At 58.0% G+C, this 22,562-nt stretch overlaps 2 protein-coding genes across 5 annotated transcripts; one reads left to right on the forward strand and one right to left on the reverse strand.

Moving 5' to 3' along the window:
* Positions 1-1,896: 1,896 nt before the first annotated feature.
* Positions 1,897-21,623, reverse strand: CUTA (cutA divalent cation tolerance homolog). 2 transcript variants are annotated; one of them, XM_068211015.1, is made up of 6 exons: positions 21,496-21,623; positions 18,075-18,223; positions 15,334-15,393; positions 14,155-14,200; positions 13,856-13,905; positions 12,523-13,386 (listed from the first exon to the last, which is right to left on the reverse strand). In XM_068211015.1, exons 1-6 carry the CDS (start codon positions 21,574-21,576, stop codon positions 13,284-13,286), a joined length of 489 nt encoding a protein of 162 aa, XP_068067116.1. In that variant the 5' UTR covers positions 21,577-21,623; the 3' UTR covers positions 12,523-13,283. The 2 variants fall into 2 exon arrangements, with proteins under 2 accessions (XP_068067117.1, XP_068067116.1); XM_068211016.1 differs by lacking the exons at positions 12,523-13,386; positions 18,075-18,223 and adding an exon at positions 1,897-2,350.
* On the forward strand, positions 4,276-11,143 carry PHF19 (PHD finger protein 19). 3 transcript variants are annotated; one of them, XM_068211013.1, is made up of 15 exons: positions 4,276-4,348; positions 6,023-6,217; positions 6,502-6,583; positions 6,686-6,781; positions 6,874-6,974; positions 7,088-7,236; positions 7,510-7,605; positions 7,826-7,894; positions 8,341-8,461; positions 8,869-8,936; positions 9,028-9,198; positions 9,275-9,359; positions 9,615-9,700; positions 9,904-9,999; positions 10,280-11,142. In XM_068211013.1, exons 2-15 carry the CDS (start codon positions 6,032-6,034, stop codon positions 10,626-10,628), a joined length of 1,755 nt encoding a protein of 584 aa, XP_068067114.1. In that variant the 5' UTR covers positions 4,276-4,348; positions 6,023-6,031; the 3' UTR covers positions 10,629-11,142. The 3 variants fall into 3 exon arrangements, with proteins under 3 accessions (XP_068067114.1, XP_068067115.1, XP_068067113.1); XM_068211014.1 differs by lacking the exon at positions 4,276-4,348 and adding an exon at positions 4,534-4,548; XM_068211012.1 differs by lacking the exon at positions 4,276-4,348 and adding an exon at positions 4,925-5,004 and having other exon boundaries at positions 10,280-11,143.
* Positions 21,624-22,562: the final 939 nt, after the last annotated feature.

The following is a 22,562-nucleotide window of genomic DNA, read 5'->3' on the forward strand; positions in this document are numbered from 1 at the left end:
ACTGCCCCACGCCGCTGGAGAAGGGGCTGCTCCCCCTCACAGCTGCCCTGGGGTGCTGTGCTCCGGGCAGGGGCTGGGCTGGCTTCCCTGCCCAGGGAGGAGCAGGACTGCGCTGCTGGGGCTGCCCGTCCGTCCCGTCCTGGGCAGTGCCCGGCGGCTGCAGCTCCTTTCCCCGAGCTCTGGGCTCAGCTCCTGTGGGGCCTGGCAGCCCCAGGGGGGGGATTTTGGCTGCCCCCCAGCAGGAGCAAGGGCAGATTTCTTCCCCCGAGGCCCGGATCGAGTGTCTCTGTGCTTCCCTGGAAGCCGGGAGCTGTGGCCCCCTCACCCCGGGGGATTTATTCCTTGCTATTTATTCCAAACCTCTGTTTCTGAAAGGGGATGTTGTGTTGCATCAGCAGGCAGGGACCAGGTCACACTGTGCGCGGGGGAATTACCTCTGGGATTTCCAAAGGAGCCCTTGGGCTTTCCCATTGTGGATACGGAGCTCTGGGAAGGCCAGAGCTCTGCCCCAGGCAGGGTAAGGCCCCTCAGTGGTCTGGTTTAGTGTCCAGTCACTTCCTGGACCTTCAAGGCAGGTGACTTATTAGAAATTATTGATTTTTTTTTTTAATTTTTGCTTAATGTGCTCTGATGTTAACGTATTTTTGCATGCTAAAATGCAAGTGCTAGAAATTATTTTATTTTTGGGGGATTTTCTAATAGAGGGAAGGAATGAATATTTTTTTTTTATAAGCAAGACAAGCTTGGGACTATCTGGATGTGTGCAAAGTCTCTCACTTCTGTCTTGGCAACAGCCTTTAAATAATTCGTTGTGATAAAGCATCACATTTCAAAAACACCCACCCCATAAACAAATATTTATCAAAGTTTGTCTGGGAAGGAACTGGATATTCTGTGTGTCTTTTCCTCTATTCTACCTTTCAAATGTTCTTTCAGGGACAGAGTACTGGAGTAATTTACCTAAATATATCATGCTTTTCCTGTCTGTATCACTTTGACATGTGCTGTATTTATTACAATCATTCATATTTTCTTATGATTTTATTTATTTCCTAAATAAAGCTCACTAACTTAAGAAAGGATTGGTGTTATTTTTGCTATCAAATAGGGAATTGAGCAGCTTGGAGATGTTATAGGAACAGCTGAGCTGTGCTACACTTTCCTTCCTTGCTTTTTGCTTTCCTTCTTTCTGGGAAAAGGAAGGTCCTTTTGGGGCAGAAATGGCCAGAACATCTCTGTCCACTTCCCTCAAACCTGCCTAGCTGGGAGAGCACTTCCAGGCTCTTCGACAGAGCCCACAGAGAGAGCTCAGTTAAAAAAAAAAAAAAAAGAAAAAGAAAAACGAAAAGATACAGATACGGATCAAATCCACGCTAAATAAACAGACACGAAACCCGATGCCCCGTGCTCCTCCTTTCACAGGCACAACTGGCAGAAAGCAGCCAAATCTCAGCCTGGTCTGCTCTGACTGAGAGTGCAGGCACCCCTCGGACCCAAGGCTCTCTTCCGAGGGCATTTCCATCCCTGGGAAGGGCTCCAGGAGCCCGGGCTGCCCTGCGGGGCTCGGAGGAATGCACGGATCCGCTTCCCAGGCGCGGGGCTCCGCTCCCAGCCCGGCTCTTCCCGGAACGGGCCCCAATTTCATCTCCCAGACCTTCGAGAAGGAAGTGGCTGGCACTGAAAGGAGCTGGAATCAGGGCGATAGCAAGAGTTCCCTGATCCAGCAAATCATTTCTGCGTGATTTTGTCTGGATGTAGAAAAATCACGGAGAATTTGAGGGAGTCACATCAGCAGCATTTGCTCCGTGTTTAATGGCCAGGTTGGCAAAGAGTCAGTGCTCCTACAGCTAAGATGGTCTGAAACAGTCAAGGACAAACTTTGGAGGGTTATTTTTTTTTTAATGGACTAATAAAGCTGGAAAAAAAAATAAACAGGCAAATTTTTGTCTTATAAGCCCTTGTTGAGGACAGGGGAAGAACTCAAACCTTGCACACGATGGTTCGAACTGGTTGTGTTGGTCACTCAGGTGGCCCCAGTGGAGAGGTGGTCGGGTTGAGACCCTCGGAGCAGAGGGAAGAGAGGGGGAATGAGCAACTTGTGGGAGCCACCTCTTTTGTCAGGGATGTGTCCCATGGAAGCGGCTGCTCCTCCAGCTGGAAGTGGCACTTGGGAGCCGCGCTGGGTCGCCCAGCCGTGGGAGGCCCCGGGGCCAGCGAGAGCCGTTCGCGCGGATCCGATCTCCACGCCAGGCCTGGAGCTCCCGGGAGCTCCGTGTTTGGGTTTCCATTCAATATTCCTCGGCTTCGGTCTCCAAGGCTACACGCCAACATCCAACCCCTCCTCCCACGCCTGTTTTCAAAGAAAGAAAAACACTGTGAAAAGAGGCTGCAACGATTTCTGGGCAGTTTTCAAAGCAGAGGCAGCGCTGGGAGCTGCTCGCCCCGCACACTCCGCAGGCCGGGCGGATTCCCGGGTGCCCCATCCTCGTCCAAGAGGGAAAGCACCTCCCCCTCGGCAAGTGCAGGGTGTGGAGGAGCAAGTAAAAGTTTTTTAAGGAAAAAATGGGAGTTTGGAGTAGTTATCTACACGGGGCTTCATTCAAATCCTTCTGCAAAAGCTGGGGTCTTTTTGGGAATTCCATAGAGGGGGGGGAGCCGGGAACCCTGCCCTGGAGCCTGTGCTGGCCCCTTCCCTGGCCGAGGAGGCTGTGGGATTGCTGCCCTCAGCTTTGTGCCGCTTTTGGGGCTCTCGTTCATTTTTGTTCCCTTGCTTACAGAATAATCGGCTCTTAACGGCCGGATCCTCCTGCCCTGCTCCAGCACAGACAGCGGGGCAGCCGTGGGTGCCAAACCAGTGTCCAGCTGCTCCAGGTGCTGTCACAGCCCCAGCCCCTGCCGGGGGCCGCGATCCCACAGTGCCAAAGAAATGGGATATCCAGGGGATAGCTAGGTGGGTATGCAGAGTAGGATAAGGAGGATGAAGAGAAGGGAAAAGAGGAGAAAGGAAGATGAGGAGGAAGAGAAAGGCAGCACCCAGTAGCTCACTGCAGTGCGATCTGAGGCCAGGCTTGCTGGGTGCTGTGACAGAAGCACCTGCAAAGAAACCGGAGTTAAAGCTGGTTTATGTTGCTGTAATTATGTTGCTTCATTCCGGTTAGAAAATACGGGATACATCTCAAATTCTGAGGGTTTTTTTTTTTCATTTTTGTTGGACACTTTTGTCCCAACGCGATGTTCCCGTGCTCTCTCTCCGTGTGGAAGGCTTTCAGTCAGGCTCTCCCTGCGTACACCCCCGGTGAACTCGATCCAGCCTTTGATTTCCGTGTCACACCATCCGCATTCCTGCGGCACGCTGCAAACATCAGCCACGGGGGCCGGGAGGAGGGTGGTGCTCCCCCGGTGCCCTCGGGGACAGGCTGGGACAGGAACGCTGTCCCGGGAGCGCAGCAATCTCTGGGATTTCGGGCAAACGCAGCGGCCCCGAGGCACGGAGCGAGGAGCGGGGCTTCTCCGAGGGTTGTGGGCAGAGGTTATTTTAGTCCTGAGGTGACTCACACTTATCCCGGTGTGACTCACGGGGAGCTGGGGCCCGGGGCTGGTTAGGGGCACGGCACGGCAGGGCACACTTGGCACACACGGCTTTCCTCACGCAGCCCCGCACAGGGAGCAGCAGGGCGGCCGTGCCGGACCCGCGGCTCAGGAAATCGCCTTTCCCGTCCCCTCCGCAGGTGCAGCATCACAGTGACACTCTGACACCAGCGTTTTGTGGGAAGGTTTGGTTAAATAAATGATTCCCGAGTGCCGGGTGTTGAAAGGGAGGCTCAGCCCGTGCCGTGCCGCTCACCGCTGGCGCCCGGGAGCTGCTCGCTTGCAGCTCGAGCTTTGTGACACGTCTGAGCCCCAGCTCCCGGTGCTGCATCCATCACGGACAGGAAAAGCCGTACGGACTCTGCTCGCGCTTGGCCCAGACCCGGCACTGGGAATCAGCTCTCCTATGGCCCGAGCAGCCTGGAAAACATTGCTTTTCCAGGATCGCTTTCCAACAAACAGCAAATCCTACAGATTTCTTCTTGGCACCGACCGAAGCATTTTTACAGCGGCTGATTTTTTCTGTGAGATTTAGAGAAAGGCTGAAAGGCAGCTCCCGCTTCCAGGAATCCCGGCGAGCACAGGTCGTTCCCTCTCGGGACAATGCTCCGCGGGCACTGCCCGCATCCCATCCCCTGCCCGCCCCCCACCCCGGGGCACCGGGGGAAGCCCTTTCCTGGCTGCAGCCACGGCTCGGAGGGGACAGGCGGGGAGGTCCCGCGTGTGGCAGAGGGTGACGGTGCCTCTCCACGGGCGGCGGGTGCGTGGCCGACCCTGGGTGCCCTGTCCTGGCCCCGGGGGTGCCGCCTGTGCTCTCCGGAGCACCGGGCCGGCCCGAGCAGGGATGTGCCGAGCCGGGATGTGCCCTGCCGGTCCGGTCCGCTCGGTTCCTATCGATGCCAATCCATGCCGGTCGCTCGGTGCCAGTCCGGTCGCTGCCGGTCCGTGTCACGCCAGTGGGTCGGTGCCAGTCCGGTCCGGTTCGGTCCGTGCGGTGGCGGTCGGTCGGTCGGTGCCGCTGGGTGCCGCGCCGTGCCGGTCCGGCCCGTGCGGTGCCGGTGGGTGCCGCGGGGATGCGCTGCGCTGCGGTGGGACCGGACCCGTGGGAGGCGGCGGGGGCGGCCCCGCTAATTGCATAACCGGGACGTCAATGCCGGCGGGAGCGCGGGGGAAGCGCGGGAAGATGGCGCCCCGCGCCCGGCCCCCGCCGCGCCCCGCAGCCCCCCGGGCCCGCGCCCCGAGCGCCCGCTGAGCGCGCCGGGGGCACCGCGGTAAGGGCGGCGCCGGCCCCGCGCACGGGCACCGGGCGGGACGGGCGGGACGGGCGGGCGGACGGCGCCGCGGCCGCCTTTGAATGAGCCAATGGCGGCGGGGCCGCGGCCGCCGCTCGGGGCTGCCCGCGGCCACCCCCGGCAGGTGCCACCGGGGCGCGGGGGACCCGGCCGGGCGCTCCCGCCGCCGCCGCGCGGTCCCGCTGCCGGCACGGGAGCGGCGTGGGCGCTCCCGCGCGTGTCCGCGGGGCCGGGGGGGAGAGCGGCGGGAGCCCCGGGGGCGCGGAGCTGCGGGACACCCGGGAGGGGAGCGGCGGGGGCCCCGCGGGGGAGCGGAGGGAAGCGCGGGGGTCTGCGGGAGCCCCGGGGGAGCGGAGCGGAGCTGCCGCCGCGCTCGGACGCGTTCCCACGCGGGGACCCGGCGAGTGCCGCTGCCGGGACGTGTCGCGGCTCGTGAGCACCGGGCTCTGCCGGGAGCGGGATCGTTCTGCCCATCCCGGGGCTCTCGGGGAGCGGGAGAGTCCTCATGGATGGCAGGGGCCGGGCAGAGGGGGCTCGTGTCGCGATCCGCGGCGCCAGGACACGCGTGGTGCCATGAGGCCACATGTGTGGCCGTGACGGGAGCGCCAAGGGGAGAAAAGTCCCTTTCAGGTCGTTTCCGTGGTGTCCTTCGGGATCGCAGCTCTGCTGTGGTTGGTTTCTTTGCCTCCTGCACCCCAGCCCTCGTGGCGGTGACATTTGGCCGCCTGGGTTCGCTCGCTGTGGGTGGTGCTGGCACATCCCTGCTCCTGCAGCAGTCCCGGTGGTTTGGGAGCCCTCAAAACTGCGCTGAAATGGTGATTTTAAAATCACAGTAAATTTAAAGCTTTTATTCCTTATGTGCCCCTTCCCAAACTGAACCATGCGGACCTGTGGCGTGTCCCAGTGCTGTGGGAGCCTGTCGGGGGTTAATTCCCTCTTGTTCGCCAGTAGCAAAGATTTTGGCTGCTCCCAGGATTTCGTGGAAAGGAACCGTCTCATCGGCTCTGTTTTGCAGCGTCCTGAGCCCCTGCTGGTGGGGCTGAACCACCTCCAGCCTCGGTCCTCCCAGGCAAAACGCTCAGGGATGCTGCGCCCGGCTGATGTGCCGTGCCGAGAGGTGACAGCGTGTGTGTCCCCTGCAGGCTCTGCTGATGGAGACCACGGAGCTGAACCCGCTGATCCGGGACGTGTACGCGGCCGCCGGCCGTGTCCAGCCGGCAGCGGGCTCGGCGCGGAGTGGCAGCGGCTGCCGGGAGCTGATGGTCAGGCTGACCGAGGGGCAGTACGTGCTGTGCCGCTGGACAGACGGGCTCTACTACCTCGGCAAGATCAAGAGGGTAACGTGGGCACTGCCGGGGGAGCGGGAGAACCCGAAGAGGTGCCAGTGCCAGCGGAGCCGGTGCCGTTCCCTGGCTCAGTTCGTGGCTCAGGGGGTGCTGGTCTGGGCTGCAGTGTGTCCTTGGTCAGCAGGGCGTTTTGGGTTGGCATCCTGCCCCGGGGTGTCACGCCCCAACCCTGACTGCCCGCAGCCCCGAGAGATAGGATCAGGCACCAAGGAAAAGAGGGAAGTGCTGGGAATGGGAGCTGACCCACAGGCGTTCTTCCTGCTCTCTTCTGGCAGGTGAGCGGCTCCAAGCAGAGCTGCCTCGTCACGTTTGAGGATAACTCCAAGTACTGGGTCCTCTGGAAGGACATCCAGCATGGTGAGTGTTGCCCCAGCCTCCCTTTCCCGCTGCCATGCTGTGGGACCCTTCCCGGCAGCACGGGGATGTGCCTGCGCCACCTCTGTCACCCTGGTCCCACAGCCGGTGTCCCGGGGGAGGAGCCCAACTGCAGCATCTGTCTGGGGAAGAAGTCGGGCCCCAGGAACGAAATCCTCATCTGCGGGAAGTGCGGGCTGGGTGAGTGTGGGTGTCCCACCCCGGGCCCTGCCGTGTCCACCTGGGCGAGGCTGGGGCCGGCCCCGCGGCGCTGATGCCGAGCCCTCCGGCAGGTTACCACCAGCAGTGCCACATCCCGGTGGCGAGCGGCGGCGAGGGCCCGCTGGGGACGCCGTGGTTCTGCCGCCGCTGCATTTTTGCCCTGGCCGTGCGGGTGAGTGGGGCTGCCCGGCGCTCCCGGCTCCTTGTGCTGCCCGTCCCCGGCACAGCGGGTCAGGACGGGGTCCCCGGGTGGCTGTGCTGACCCCGGCCCTGTCTCTCCCACAGAAAGGGGGTGCCCTGAAGAAAGGAGCCATTGCCAGGACGCTGCAAGCCGTGAAGATGGTGCTGTCCTACAACCCCGAGCTGCTGGAGTGGGACTCCCCACACCGCACCAACCAGCAGCAGTGCTACTGCTACTGCGGGGGCCCCGGCGAGTAAGGCCAGCCTGTGTCACCATTGGCCTTGTGGGGGAAAGGAAGGTGGGATCAGGGTGGGGATGTTTGATCCCAGGCTTGCAGGGCACTGCCCTGGGGCCAGTGGCTCTGCTCCCCACCCTGCCTCTGCCATCTGGGTCTCCGTTTGAACAGAAACACCAGTTAGGGACAGACTTTCTCTCCCTGGCTGCGGCTCTGTCTGGGAGGGGACTGGGGCAGTGGCTGCCACACGCTGCCCTCACTGTCACCGTTCTCCTGCCTGTCCCTGCCCAGGTGGTACCTGAAGATGCTGCAGTGCTACCGCTGCCGGCAGTGGTTCCACGAAGCCTGTACCCAGTGCCTCAGCGACCCCATGATGTTCGGAGACCGGTACGGCCCTTCTGGGCTTGGCTGAGCTGGCTCCCGGGGGGGACCCACGGCCACATCCCAGCGGTGTGTCCCTGATCCATCTGACACCGACATGGATCAGGTGGCCCTGTCCCACAGAGCCCCACTCCTCCTTGGCCTTGCTGTCACCGCTGGCACTGTCCCACCTGGCCCATGCTGTGGGATGATCCTCACTCCCAGCATTTTCCCTGATGTTTTCCAGGTTCTATGTGTTTTTCTGCTCTGTGTGCAACCAGGGACCAGAGTACATCAAGCGCCTGCCCCTGAGATGGTGAGAAATGGGCTCTGCCTCCTTTGGGTTGTGCCCAGGTGGCTCTGGGACACAGGGCTGGCTGATCCCTGCAAGTGTTCAGGACCAGATTGGACAGGGCTTGGAGCAATCTGGTCTAGTGGGAGGTGTCCCTGCCTATGGCAGGGGGTGAGACTGGATGATTTTTAAGCCCCCTTACAACACAAAGCATTCTAGGATTGCGTGTTTGGTTTTTCCCCCAGCTGCAGGCAGTGTGCCACCTCTCCCCAAAGCTGAAGGGATGCTGTTCTGGCTGTGGCATCTGCTCAGCCACACCTCTGGGTTGGGCTGCTTCCCCTGTGAAGTGTGGGAAGGTTCCTGTGGTGGGTTTGGGAGGACGTGGGAGCTGTATTGGCACTGGCAGAACAGGGCATGGTGGTGGCACCATCCTGCCAGGGCTGCTGACCATGTGCCCCTCTTTGCTGCAGGGTGGACATCGTCCATCTTGCCCTCTACAACTTGGGTGTGCAGAGCAAGAAGAAATACTTTGACTTCGAGGAGATCTTGGCCTTCGTGAACCACCACTGGGACCCGCTGCAGCTCGGGAAGGTACAAACACACCCTGGGCTTGGGCTGGAGAGCAGCCATGGGAGTGAGAAATGTCACCCCAGCTTGTGCAGCACTCAGCATGGCAGCTCCTGCTCCAGAGGAGCTTAATCCCCTTCCTCTGCACTGGGATTTTCCTCGCTGGAGTGTCACACCTTTCCCAGCGGGAGCTAGAGCTCACACCAAGGCGTGCTGGAAGCCTGTCCCCGGCACGGGACGGGGCGGCTCCCCGAGGGCGGCACTGCCCGACCCGGGCGGCTCCGTCCGGACCTTGGTTCCCTCCTTGCCTCCCTCCCTCCCCGGCCTCGGGCAGGAGGCGAAAGCCGGAGTTCGGGTTCCCCCGTCTGTTTGGATTTTGCATAACCACAGCGGGCACTGAGCCCTGCCTGCCCCCCTGTCCTGTCCCGCAGCTCACGGGCACCCCGATCTCAGAGCGCGGCCCCCACCTCCTCAACGCCCTCAACAGCTACAAGAGCAGGTGAGTGCGGGGCGGGGATGGCCGCAGCGTGGGATGCAGGATGCTCCGTGCCAGCCTGGCTGAGGGCTGCTCCCTCCCCTCTGCCGCCCAGGTTTCTGTGTGGGAAGGAGATCAAAAAGAAGAAATGCATCTTCCGCCTGCGGATCCGCGTCCCCCCGAACCCCCCCAGCAAGGTGCTGCCGGAGAAAGCCCCCGGCGAGGGCGAGAGCGGCTCCTGTGAGCTGAAGAAGAAGGGGAAGAGCAAATACGCCCATAAGGAGAGGTGAGCGGCCCCGCTGCCCCGGACATTCCCGCAGCAGCAGCCCCCGGCCCGCGCCCCCCTCACGCCCTGTTTGCAGCCTCCTGCCGCGGCAGCTCCAGCAGCAGAAGCGGCGAGCGCGGCGCAAGAGGGCCAAGTTCCTGCTGGAGGATGCCATTCCCAGCGTGAGTCCTTCGCCCCCTCCTCTCTGCAGCCGCGGGGCACTGCCCAGCCCGGGGGCTGCCCGCAGGTTTCCCCCACTGCTGCGGGCAGGGAGAGCTCCTGTCCCTCGCTTTGGGAAGTGTCGCTTGCCCAACCCGCTCCCCGGGGCAGCGGGGCCTGGGAAGGAGCGCGGTGGCCCCGGGCAGAGGGTGCCAGCGTTGGGGCGTGGGCAGCACCCCTGTGCCAGGCAGTGAGGAGTGAGCTTGTTTTTGTGACAGAGTGACTTCACCTCGGCCTGGAGCACCAACCACCACCTGGCCAGCATCTTCGACTTCACGCTGGATGAGATCCAGAGCCTGAAAAGGTCTGTGCAGCCGGACCAGGGCTGTGGGGGGCCAGGGGTGCTGCTTGTGCCAGGCTGGGGGTGATGCTGCATCCCAGCCTGTCCTGTCCTATCCTATCCTGTCCTATCCTATCCTATCCTGTCCTGTCCTGTCCTGTCCTATCCTATCCTATCCTATCCTATCCTATCCTATCCTATCCTATCCTATCCTATCCTATCCACAGTGCCAGCTCAGGACAGACTTTCCTATCGGATGTGGACTCCACAGATGCCACCAGCACCTCAGGATCGGCCACCACGAGCCTCTCCTATGAGTCCAGGTGAGGACTGTGCCCCTTGCCCCCTTCTGGAGGGGTCCTGGTGGCATGGCCAGGGGGGTGAGGGCCTGTTCTCCCCTCTTCATGTCCCACCCAGGGGAGCTTTTCCTGCCTGTGTCCCAAAACGGGCTGGGGGTCCCAGAGTGGCACTTCCTGGGGGCGCGGGACTGGAGCCATCGGTCCTTGCTGGGCTCCCCCAAATTCCTGGCTCCCTCCAGAAGCCAGCACAGGGAGGCACCTTTTGGGTGCTGCCCTCACTCCTGCCCTGTGCCCTCCCCGGCAGCCGCAGGACCGTGGGCAGCCGCAAGCGCAAGCTGGCAGTGCCAGCCTACGCCTCGGGGGCCAAGAGGAGAGGGGGTGAGCTGGGCGGGCGCCCGGCCGCGGCCACCCCCGAGGGCAGCGAGGCAGCGGCCGGCCCCGACCGCCCCGACGACGGCATCGACAGCCACACCTTCGAGAGCATCAGCGAGGACGACTCCTCGCTGTCCCACCTCAAGTCGTCCATCAGCAGCTACTTCGGCGCCGCGGGCCGGCTGGTGTGCGGGGAGAAGTACCAGGTGCTGGCACGGCGGGTGACGCTGGAGGGGAAGGTGCAGTACCTGGTGGAGTGGGAAGGCACGACCCCCTACTGAGCCCCGCCAGCCCCGAAACCTCTCCCGGAGCCAGAGCGGAGGAGATCGGGCTGCTGGGGCAGCCCGCGAGGCACAGGAGAGGTGCTGGTCCCTGCCCCCGGCCATCTCGGCGGGTGGAGGCAGCGCCCAGGCAGGGCTGCCCAGGAATGAAACCTGAAGCCCTGACACTCTATTTTTTTAATGTTAACCATTTTTAGTTCCTTGGCTGTGCTTATGCAGAGCGTGGCCCAGCCGTGCCCTCCTGATGGAGCCCGGTGGTGCTCAGAGCAGTGCGGGGGTCCGGCCTTTCCAGAAGGGTCCCCCTGGCACAGCTGGAGCAGCTGCTTGGGGGGCACCCCACACCCTGCTCACACAGAGGGACCTCGGCCTGTGCCTGGCACAGCCTGGCTCATCCCACTGTCCCAGCCTGACTGAGCAGCCTCGAGGGGGTCCTGCTGCCAAAACACAAACCCCTCCTCATCCCTGGGCTCTCACAGCTCGTCCCTGTGTCCGTGGGAAACTAGGGACAGCTTTGGGGTTTTTTTTTTTCACCTCATCCAGAATCCATTCATTAAAGGAATGTGGTTTGCTTTATATGAGAGGAAAATGCCCTAAAATCAGCCCACATGTGGCTGTTGCAGCCATGGGGCAGATGTGCTCTCACCCCACAACCTGGACTGTGTGTGGTGCTGCACCAGCTTCATTTCACTGTTCTGACAATCATGATCTTGGAAGAGATCTTCCAAAAAATCATCCTTTGCCTTAAAACCACCGTGGGCACTTCACAGACTGGAGCCCAAGGCCTTTGTTTCTACAGGAATCTTCATCCCAAATGTGCCAAACCAGCAGACAAACCAAAAAAGGCTGAAGAGGACAGCGGGGACAGGGGCTGTACTGGGGTCCCTGTGGCCATCCCAGTGGCCATCCCCGTGGCCTCCTGGCTGTGCCTCTCTCGTAGTGGTGATGTTTGTGAGCACTGGGCTTGATTTGTCTGCAGGAGAGAAGGAGCAGCCCCTCCTTTAACAAAGCAATACTGCCAGCTTGGGCAGGAGCAGAGCAGCTGGCTTTTTTAAAAAGATTCCAATATCAGATAAATGTGTTAGATTTTTTTCCCTTTAGAGAGACAGAGAGATATTTGTAATGTCCTCCTCATCTCTCCCCCATCCCACCGTGGCTGTCCCAAGGGATGGAGGGTGGGCCATGCTGGGCTGTGGGATCCTGTCCATCAGCAGAGCCTGTCCTGTGGTTGTGGGATCTCAGCTCATCCAGAGCAGAGTGTCCCTGTCCTCTTGGGAGAGGTGCTGCCAGGTCCCCCCTTCCCTGGCAGGGAGGGGTCCAGCAGCTGGAGAACTGCCTGTCCTGCCTTAGCTTTGTCCTTGAAGGATCACTTCAAATATTTCCCTTTCTTAGTGCCTATGGAGCCCTTCCAATGGGCTGCCAAGAGCTGTGCCAGGGCTGAGCAGGGTTATGCCTGTGGGATGTGCCAGCGGGAGCACCCACAGGATCTGGCCCTGGCTCCTCTCTGCTCCCTCTCTGTTCCCTCTCCTCCTCTCCTGGCTTCTTGCAGAAAATTGAATGTGGAGCCTTTAAAAGTATTTTTGCTGCAGAGTATATTTTGCATTCGCTGTAATAGAGATTATAACAACTCTGTGCACCTTCTGATTTCTGAGTTCAGGTTGCTGCTTGTAAGCACCTCTCGTTATACCCAAGTTGTAATTAATATGTCTGATGTACAATTAAAAAGTGGGGTTTTTTTCAAAGTCACTGTTTTTTTGTAGTGTGAGGATTATTGGGTTGGGGTGCCCAGTGCCCACCGCGGGGCAGCTGGTGCTGCTGGGTTGAGTTCTGTGCCAGGTGAGGTGTGCAAGCCCAGGACAGGCCTTTCCTCCTGCCCAGCTGTGACCACAAGAGCCTGCCCAGGTAAGAAACTCCTGTTTATTCCCTACCCAGCCACATAAATAACCCGAAAATGTTCCCTAAGTTATGTCCCAGAAACCATTAACATGAGAATCTTTTTACAAAGTTCAGCTTGGCTTAGGCAGAAAGCCCCAGCTCAGGTGGGGGTAGGTCACAGGGCCAGGGCAGTGCCGTGGTCCTGCTGGCACCTGGGCTCCCTGAGCTGGCTGTGGCTCTTGCCCAGCTCATCCCAGCTCTCCGTGGCAGGGAGAGCTAAATCCTTGCGGCGTTTGCTGGGGTTTGCTGCTTCCCGGGGCTCTGCAGGGCTCCAGCAGCCGCTGCTGCCGCCAGGGGAGGCGGGGGGCGGCACGGGCGGGTGCGCGGCCACATCCTGCGGCCCCCGGCGGGGGGAGCGGGGCAGGATGCTGCCAGCGCCCGGGGGCCAGGCAGGGCTCAGGGCTGGCTGTGGGGACACACGGCACCGCAGGGGCTGCCAGGCCACGGCCCCCAGCTGGAATTCGCTGCTGACAGCCCGAGGCAGCCCCGAGTGTCCTGACAGGGACATCTCGGCGTATCCTCATCCACAGTTTCGGTGCTGGCGGCCCTTCCCCAGCTCCGCCTGCGCTGGCTCCGGGCTGCTCAGCGCTCCCGGGGCAGGCCGAGGAGCGGAGGAGGGTTCCCGATCCCGAGCTCCTGTGTAAACCCAAAAAGATAAAAGCTGCCTCCGCGCGGCTCAGCAGGGTCCCGGTCGCCCCAGAAATGAGCTGCACTTGGCTCTTCTCAGTCCCGTGGGACGTTCTCCTCTATCCATTTGAGGTAGACAGGGTTTCCTTGGTCAATAGGCAGGCTGATGATTTCGGGCATTTCAAAGGGATGGATGGATCTAAAGTGGAAACAGGCGCGGGGGAGCAGAGTCAGCGGCAGCCCCGCAGGAAGCCGCGCTCCAGCCCTGCCCCGCGCCCTCCCGGCTTCAAAGCACCCGCAGCTTCTTTCTGGGAATTTCGCTTTGAGTTTGGGGTTTACCGCAGGCTGCCGGGGGCCTGGCCCCAAGCTGAGACTGCTCCCCCCTCGGGAGCTGCAGGAAATCCTGTCAGGGAATAATAACCCGTGTGAGGAGGAGAATCCCTCCTCGAATCCAGCACGGAAGGCTGGGTGAAGCCCAGCAGCTGATATTTCTGCCACCTTTTCCTCTTTGCTGATGCCATCTCTGGGTTTTTCTGGCTTGTAAGATACAGCAGGAGCACTTAAACCCCTGGGTGGGACGGGACTCATGGAACTCCCAAAGCTGGAGCAGGAGGTGACAGCCTACCTTGGATGGGACACCCAGTGCTCCTGTGGAGCCAGAGCCTCACCTGACGTAGTTGGACAATTCCCCTATTTTGGACGTCCTTGTTTTCACCAACTGTGGAGAGTAAAAAACCAAAGCCAAGCCCAAGGGAGATGTGAAGGGATGGAGGGATCCTGATGCGCAGCTCCACTGTCCCCACCCAGCACGGCCAGGGGTGCGACAGGAGCTCTCCCAGGGCTCCTCCCCGGGGGATGGTCCCAAACCCAGCAGCTTGGTGCCACCCTCCCCAAACCCCCCTGCAGCCCCTTTCAGCTGGGGCCGTTTGCAACAGGGATTTTTGTGTTGTAGGGAACGATCACTTACCAGCAGTATTTCAGTGGATTCTTCCAGTTCCCCTTTCCAGAAATACCTGGATTTAAAAAAAAAGCAGCATCAGCAAATCCAGCTCTGCTGCAGCAATACCAACCCTCGGGTTACTTTCCCTGCTTGGTGCTTTTTGCACGTGGCCATTTCTTTACGAAGAAGCATTGCTGGCCCCGAAACTGCTGAGCACATGAATGAACACCCCAGCTTTATGGACAAGAGCCTCCTCCAGAGAATTTGCCCAGGGGGACTGGCAGGGCGGATTTGCTGGGGCTGGGGTGTCCTGTGCTGGTGGCTCTGAGCAGTGGCTGGGGGACAGTGCCTGCAGGGATCGTGGCTGGGAGGCTGAGCTTTCTTCCTCTCTTTCCCTGCAGGAGAGGAGCTGCACTTCTCATGAGTCAGATGTGACCTTTCAAAACATTTCCGCTGCCAGGAGCTGTCCTGATCTCATCTGCCTGCAGGGCTCCTGCGCAGGGAGGGCTCGGAGGCGTCGCGGTGTCTCGGAGCAGGGCACGGAGCAGAATCCAGCTGGAGCTGCCAGGGCTGTGCAGGAGCAGCTCTGCCCCGGCTCTCCGGGTTTGTAGGAAATGATGGATAAGGGGAAGAAGGGCATCACTGGGTTTGCCCTCAGGTGGGATATGGGGGTGCACTGTGGGATCCCCTCCTGAGGGAAACTGTGGTGGGATCCGCTCCTCACTTCTGCCAGGGTGTTTCTGGGAGGAAAAGCTGTTTTGGGGCTTTGCTCTTAAGCCCCTCCAACAAGTGCAGTCCCTTTGCATGGACAGCTGAGGACAACTGCAGAGCAGGGTCTGTTCCAAGGTCAAACCTGCCGTTCTTCCTGCCTGAAAAAGCTGCTTAATTTTGCAAAGGCCTTTTCTGGTCCGTATTTTGGCTGTTTTTTAGAGACTCTAATAACAGGCACCACGTCCTCAGGACCATAAACCCTAAATTGCTGGATGTCTGTGTAGCCAAGTAACCAATAAATGAATGAGCCCCACGGGCAGTCGGAGCATCTGCCCTCCTCAAAAAGCTCCGAGCACAGTGAGACTCGTCCCCACCATCTGCAACAACAAATACACCCAGCAGCCTTCTGGAACCAAGGCTTGTGTCTGTCCCCTCCTTCCCTCCCTGCAGAGCCCAGGTTTGCCCCTCCCTTGGGGAATGTCCAGCACAACTTACAAGGCCGAGCTCTTGGGCAGGATGTTCACGTAGGCAGCCAGTCTCTTATCCATGATGGCCCTGGGGGAGACAGGAGGACAGTCAGTGCCAGCCCAGCTCAGTGCTCACCCCCAGCCTTGGGGACATTTCCTTGTGCTGCCCAGGACTGGCAGCAGCAGCTTTGACATTGGAGACATGGAATTTTGGGTTACTTATTACCCTGAGAAAACAGAGCCAAAGGTGACCCTTGGCTGGAGATACTTCGGATCAGGCCCTTCTGGCAGGGCTCTGGGACTCTCCCTGTGCTGAGGAGGGAGTTTGGGTGTTGCTCCTGGCCTGGAGGACCCTGCCCAGTGCCAGCCCTATGCCCCTCTGGCTGTGGGGTCACCAGGGCAGGGACTGAACCGTGGGACTGCAAAAACCTGGCCTGGGATGGACAGGAAGGGGTTTGTCTGCCACTGTCCAACTGTGCCCCTTCCTCCCAGAGCAGCCTAAATGTGCGTCTTTTGAAATTAAAAACATCAAGGTTTTTCAACCCAAAATATCCTAGAAATCTGAAGCCCAGCTAGATTCCTTCCCTCAGGCTGCCTCCATTTTGAGTGGGCTGGTTTGTTACAGCAGAGCTGCTCAGGGCTGCCAGCAGAAGTGACACTTCAGAGATTACAGAACCAATCTCAGGGAGGATTTTTAGAAAAAAGGAGGCAAATGTTGTGTTTGGTGACCCGAGCAGCGCCTGGCCCTTCTCACAGAGGTGGCAGCCATCCCTCCAGGCAGGGCACCAGTGAGCCCACCTTTGGTTTGCTTTAACTCTGGCTTGGGGGGACCATGGCTGGAGGAAAAGCACCCCAGGAGGCTCAGGGTTGTTTGCTCTCACCATGTGTAGGGAGTTCCAGGCATTTAATGCTTGTGGAGCATCTTGAGTTAATCTTTAGACCAACAAAGTGCAGCAGCACGAGCAGAGCCACCCCTGCTGTGCCTGTCATGTCACACATGGCACAAATCAGTCTGGATTTGCTGCCTGCAACTTGCAAGTTCCTCTAGCACAGGAACCTTTTGGTTTCAGTGCTCTGTCCCAATAAATTGAGATCCTGAGATCCTGAACTTTGTCCCAGCAAGCTGAGCAGCATCAAGAGGCCACCAGGGGAACAGAGAACATTGTAAGAAGCTGAATGTGATCTGTGGAAAATGTTTGCATAATACATGATAGCTCTGGGTTGGGTACTTAATTGTGTGTTTCTTTGGCCTGAAATGAGACAGATTAAATATTAATAAGCAGAAAAGCAAAGAAAATGATAAGCACAGGCAAGAAGGTCTTGAGATGCTGAATTCTACCTGCAGTTTTTCTGCTTTTGCAAAGCTTGTACCCCTTTTCCTTAAACCAGTGGAAAATTTCCTTGCAGACTGATCCATCTGAGTGAGGGCTCCACTGAGGAGTGCAAAGGAAGAATAAACACAGGAAAAGGAGTGGGGGAAATGAGTGTAGAAGTCCTGTGTCATCCCCTGCAACCAGGGCTCATTGCTCCCAGTTCCAGAACAAAGGAATAATTACTCCACCAGTAAAACCACAACCAAAGTACACGTATCTCAGCAAGGGGGAGTGATTTATCTCCTCTCCCTTCCCTGCAAGATGAGGAAAGCATTTGCAAAGCTGTTAAGATGAGGCATTTTCAGGAACTGAGGCTCTTTTCACCAGGTACAGTTGCTCCTTTTTTTTTTTTTCAGGAGACATCGAGCGTTGCAGACATAATTCTATTTGAACTTCTCAATACAGTTGCAGTATTTAAGGTGACACAATCTCTCTTTCAGTAGCCTGTCAGTTCCTGAACATGTCTGGGAGCACTTTGCTGGAGATGGAGGGGTTTTGGCAGCAGCAGGGCAGCAGGAAAACAGCGCAGGAGGTGTTGCAGGAAACTTCACGGTCCATCATAAACACTTCCCCAGTCAACACGGGTTCAGTTCTTTGAACAGACCATCCATTGAGTCAGGGACTGACAGATGTGTGAAAAGAACCCTGCATGCAAAGTATCACACAAAGTATCTCATATATTAAAATAGAAGGAGGAAAAAATCAAGGAAAACCCTCATTCCCTGAAGTTTGCCTGGTGAGCAGAGTGGTACCTCACAAGTGTTTGTTGTGGACCGCTTTCATACTTCCTTTATTTTCATGTCAGAGCACTGTGCTTTGTCTCGCTCTCTAAATATCCCTCCTGGCATTTTGTTGTCTGTGTTGTTCTAGAGAGGAATAAAGACTGTGACAGATCAGAGAATGTCAGGTTGGAGCTTAATCCATCTGAGAACCCAGAAATTCAGGGTCATGAAAATGGGTCTTGAAAATGCAAGGCAGTGAAATACATTGAGAATTGCTTGCTGTTACCATGGCATTGACTTCAGAGGCAAATGTCAGCTTTCCTTGGGACAGAGCAGCTCTTGGCAAGGGCTTGTGATACAGAGTCAGTGGAAAGGAGCATTGCTTGGATATCACAGAATCCCAGAATGGTTTGGGTTGGGAAGCACCTTAAATCTTATGTCACTCCACCCCCTGCCATGGCAGGGACACCTTCCACTATCCACTATCTCCTGCTCCAAGCCCTGTCCAACCTGGCCTCAAACACTGCCAGGGATGGGGCAGCCACAGCTTCTCTGGGCACCCTGTGCCATGGCCTCACCCCCTAGAATTGCAAGGACAGAGGGACAAGGAGATACCCAGCTTTATTCCAGCTTTGGAGCCCTGAAGCAGCCAGGAAAGAGGAGCGTGGCCGTACCTGGCGATGTCCCTGGCGATCTGCTCGTTGAGGCAGCTGACGAAGGCGATGGAGTGTGTCCCTGGGACGTAGCTGCCGGTGACAGCGGAGTGCAGCTGCAGAGCCAGGCCCCAGAGCAGGGGGTACATGAGCACCAGCAGTGTCAGCACCTCGGAGAGAACACCAGGGGGGATGGGAGGTGAAGTACTGCACTTTGGGAAACAGCATTTACATTGTTCGTGGCTTGAGGGACATTTCCAGGCTTCTCTCAGCATTGCAGGAACCAGTTAAATTAAGTTCAGGTGAGAACCCGCTCCTAGGGGGATTCATTCCCCTCCAAGAGGGCCAATCTCGTGCTCAGGGCAGGAGAAGGGCAGTGTTGAGGCTGTATCAGCCCAGGGCTGCCCAGGCCTCGACCGTGGGAGGTGACCCCCAGACCAGCGGGAGATCCAGACCCCAGCACCCAACCACAGCAGCCAGGACTGCTTTTCTGCAGAAAAATAAGGAGATAAGACATGGAATGTCTTGGTTTCTAGTGCAAAAAAAGAGCAAGAAGGGAATGGTTCCCACACCAGCACAGCTCTCCTGCTCACGACACGTCTGTAGCCATCCTTCAGCCATGTGCCAGGGGTGAGGTGTGTCCATCCCTCTGGGAAATGAGGGGGACAGGACCCTCTGCTCCCCGGGGATGTGGGCAGGGGAAGAGCAGGATGTCAGTGATTTGTTCATGGGAAACAGATTTGGTGCCAGGACCTGGGGAATCTCCATCCTGGCCTGTCAGGTTATTCCCCTCTGCCACAGCCCTCTGCAGCCCACCCAGACCACGCTCCAGCCTCACAGCCCGACTTCAAGGCAGGCTTTAAATTCATCTCATCTTAATTATCTGCTGCTAGAAGCACAGTGAATCAGGATCCCGTGGGGCACAGAAATCTCAGTGTACACAGCCCAGCTCTGCAGGGCTGCACGAACACCAAGGCTCTGCCCGTGGCAAGCAGAGCAGCAGCAACAAGTGGGGTTTGCTGTGCAGGAGCTGCAGGCCCCTCCACTGCTGTTTGTGCTCACATGCCATCAACAGCCGCCCAAAAAGATATCATCATCCCAGCAGGGATGCTGCGGGAATGGTGAGGTTAATTTGGAGTGCTGAGGAGCAGCTGAAGGACGGTGCCGTTCTGGGCTGCAGCGCCTTCCCTTTGTCTTTTGTTTTGTTTTTTTGACATAAACAGCATCTGGCCCTGATTCGGCTACAGTGATTTAAAAATATATTCCTTTTCCCCACTTAATTCCACCCTCCTTTGTCCTCTGAAAAACCTGCCATTACAACATTAAGGTAGAAATCTCTTTCTTTTATTTCTTTTTTTTTTTTTTAATTGAATTAAAAATCTCTCTTGTCACCACAAAGCCAGGAGCTTTTTCCCATTTGGAAAATGACTGATCTGCTCTATTGCGTGTCTCCTCTTCCCCAATCCATTTGAGGAAATATTCTTTCTTAACACAAGACTCCTCATCATAATTTTTAGAGCTCCTTCTGTGCTCCTTTTTTCCCACTAAGCCATTTAACAAATATTATACAACAAATCCCAGAAGCTACTCAGTGAGTTACAAGCCAAACAGAGATGTGCTGGTGTACCTATTTTTCCAGATTAAAATGTAATCATGCTCCTTGCTCAGGGAAAAAAAAAAAGCATCCAACCTGTTCAGCCTGATGATCATTAATCTTCTTGTAAGATGCATGTGCATGTGATGAGGAAATCCCCAGGATCACTTGTGATTGAATGTTAGTACAAACATGAACAATACCTTGTTTTTTTCCAGTGTTTCTCCCCACACCGCTTTTTTTTTTTTTTTTTACAAAAAGGAAGATTTTTTCCTCTTTTATCCCAGAATAATTGTATTTGCCAAGGGATGGTGCAAAAGGGGAGTGAAATGTCAGGATTCCTGCCCGATAAACCAATTAAACTCATGATTGCCAAAATACTGAAATGAGCAAAACTGAAAACACCCCTGTGAGGATTTAAGAACTTCGCTGAAAAGCACTGAGCAGCAAAATGCCAGTTTAGTGCAGAGAGACTCAGATTTCTGCAACACTTCTTCTGGCTTTGGTGAACTAAAACCAGCTTTAAGTTTAGAATCACCATGCTAGGACTTTAGGCCTAGTTTTGATGAGATTCTGTTAAAAAACCCCAACTGAACAACACCACATGAACTCAACTTGTGGCGATGCTGAGTGTAAAAAAACTTGAAAATTTGCTTCTCTGCCAGCAGATACAGGGAGTCCACCCCTCCTGCAGGATGGTTTTGGGGAGAGGTTTGCTACCAAAGGTACAGCCAGATATTTCCATGGTTGCTTGGCATGGGTTGGTGTCTGTTGTGCTCTCCAGGGAGTGTCCCACATCCTGCGTCCCCATCCCATCCCTGTGTCCATCCCCATCCCATCCCTGTGTCCATCCCCATCCCAGCCCTGTGTCCATCCCAGCCCCATGTCCATCCATCCTCATGTCCAACCCCATGTCCATCCATCCCTGTGTCCATCCCTGTGTCCATCCATCCCCGTGTCCATCCCCGTGTCGATCCATCCTCATGTCCAACCCCGTGTCCATCCTTCCCTGTGTCCATCCCCGTGTCCATCCCTGTCTCCTTCCATCCTCATGTCCAACCCCGTGTCGATCCATCCCCGTGTCCATCCATGCCCATATCCATCCCCATGTCCATCCATCCCTGTGTCCATCCCTGTGTCCATCCCCGTGTCCATCCATCCCTGTGTCCATCCATCCCTGTGTCCATCCCCGTGTCCATCCATCCCCGTGTCCATCCATCCCTGTGTCCATCCATGCCCATGTCCATCCCCATGTCCATCCATCCCTGTGTCCATCCCCATGTCCATCCATGCCCGTGTCCATCCCCGTGTCCATCCATCCCTGTGTCCATCCATGCCCATGTCCATCCCCATGTCCATCCATCCCTGTGTCCATCCATCCCCGTGTCTATCCATGCCCATGTCCATCCCCATGTCCATCCATCCCTGTGTCGATCCCCATGTCCATCCATCCCTGTGTCCATCCCCGTGTCCATCCCCGTGTCCATCCATGCCCATGTCCATCCCTGTGTCCATCCGTCCCTGTGTCCATCCCCGTGTCCATCCATCCCCGTGTCCATCCCCGTGTCCATCCATCCCCGTGTCCATCCCCGTGTCCATCCGTCCCTGTGTCCATCCCCGTGTCCATCCATCCCTGTGTCCATCCCCGTGTCCATCCATCCCCGTGTCCATCCATGCCCATGTCCATCCCCGTGTCCATCCATCCCCGTGTCCATCCCCGTGTCCATCCATGCCCATGTCCATCCCCGTGTCCATCCGTCCCCGTGTCCATCCCCGTGTCCATCCATCCCCGTGTCCATCCCCGTGTCCATCCATGCCCATGTCCATCCCCGCCCAGCCCGCACTCACCAGCAGCACGGTGCCGCGGCCGGGCCGGGGGCAGCCCTGGGCAGCGGGGGCCAGCGGGCAGCGCTGGCTCAGCCCCTCCATGTCCGGCAGCCCCTCCACCTGCTGTGCCCGAGCCGGGAGCGCTGCCCGGACAGGCGGCACTGACTCCTCCTCCTCCTCCTCCTCCTCCTCCTCCTCTTCTTCCTCCCCGGCCGGGGCCCGCCCGCTGCGGGGCTGCGGCGTGGGACGAGGGACAGCGCGGTGTCCCCTCCTGCCACCCCCAGCCTCTGCACCTGCCTGACCGGCAGAGCTGCGGGGACAAATATCGGGGGTTGGCACCCCAAAAGTGGGGCCAGACTGCTGGGGTTTGCAGGCTGTCCCTCCAGTACCGGCGCTGGAGCGCTCCCAGTGCCGTCCCCGGCGCTCTGAGACGTGCTGACCCCATTTATCACCTCTGCTTAGACTTCCCTGTCTATAAAACTGTTACTCCATCAGATTTCCTCAGGCTGGGGCTCTCTGGGTAGAAAGCAGAGCAGGGGCTGAGTCCTGGCGTGGTGTTTGTGCCCAAACCTCCTGTGAGGGACGCGGGGCAGAGGAGCCGAGCGCTGCTTGTCTCACGCTGTAACTTCATTGTCCCCCGTGGAACTTTTTACTGTCCCCATGGCGTGCCGGGAGAATTCCCTCCTCGCCAGCCTGCAGGACCCGCCTGTCGATTTCATGCTTATTTGGGGGATGCAATGTGTCGCAGAGCTGGAAGCACAAAGTTAGAGGGGTTATCTGACGGCATCAATTTGTTTGCAAAAGGTGAGAAAATTCAGCGTGAACACACGAGCGGGTGGCACGTTCTCCGCAGCCCAGGGAGCTGCTCCGGGCAGACACCGGGATGGGACCGGCTGTTCCTGCTCTCTCGGGATCAGCGCTTTCCGTTCCCGGACCCAGATAAACGCCGTTTATCGCAGTTTTTCCAAAAAACGGCGACGCCGTACACCGACCTCCCACCCACCTCAGGGAACGGAGACCCGCCATGCCGATGGGACCACGCCCCGAACGGGACCACGCCCCTTCATTAACGATGACCACGCCCCTTC

Source organism: Anomalospiza imberbis, chromosome 21 (assembly GCF_031753505.1).
Source record: "Anomalospiza imberbis isolate Cuckoo-Finch-1a 21T00152 chromosome 21, ASM3175350v1, whole genome shotgun sequence".
In the NCBI taxonomy this organism is placed as follows: Eukaryota; Metazoa; Chordata; class Aves; order Passeriformes; family Viduidae; genus Anomalospiza; species Anomalospiza imberbis.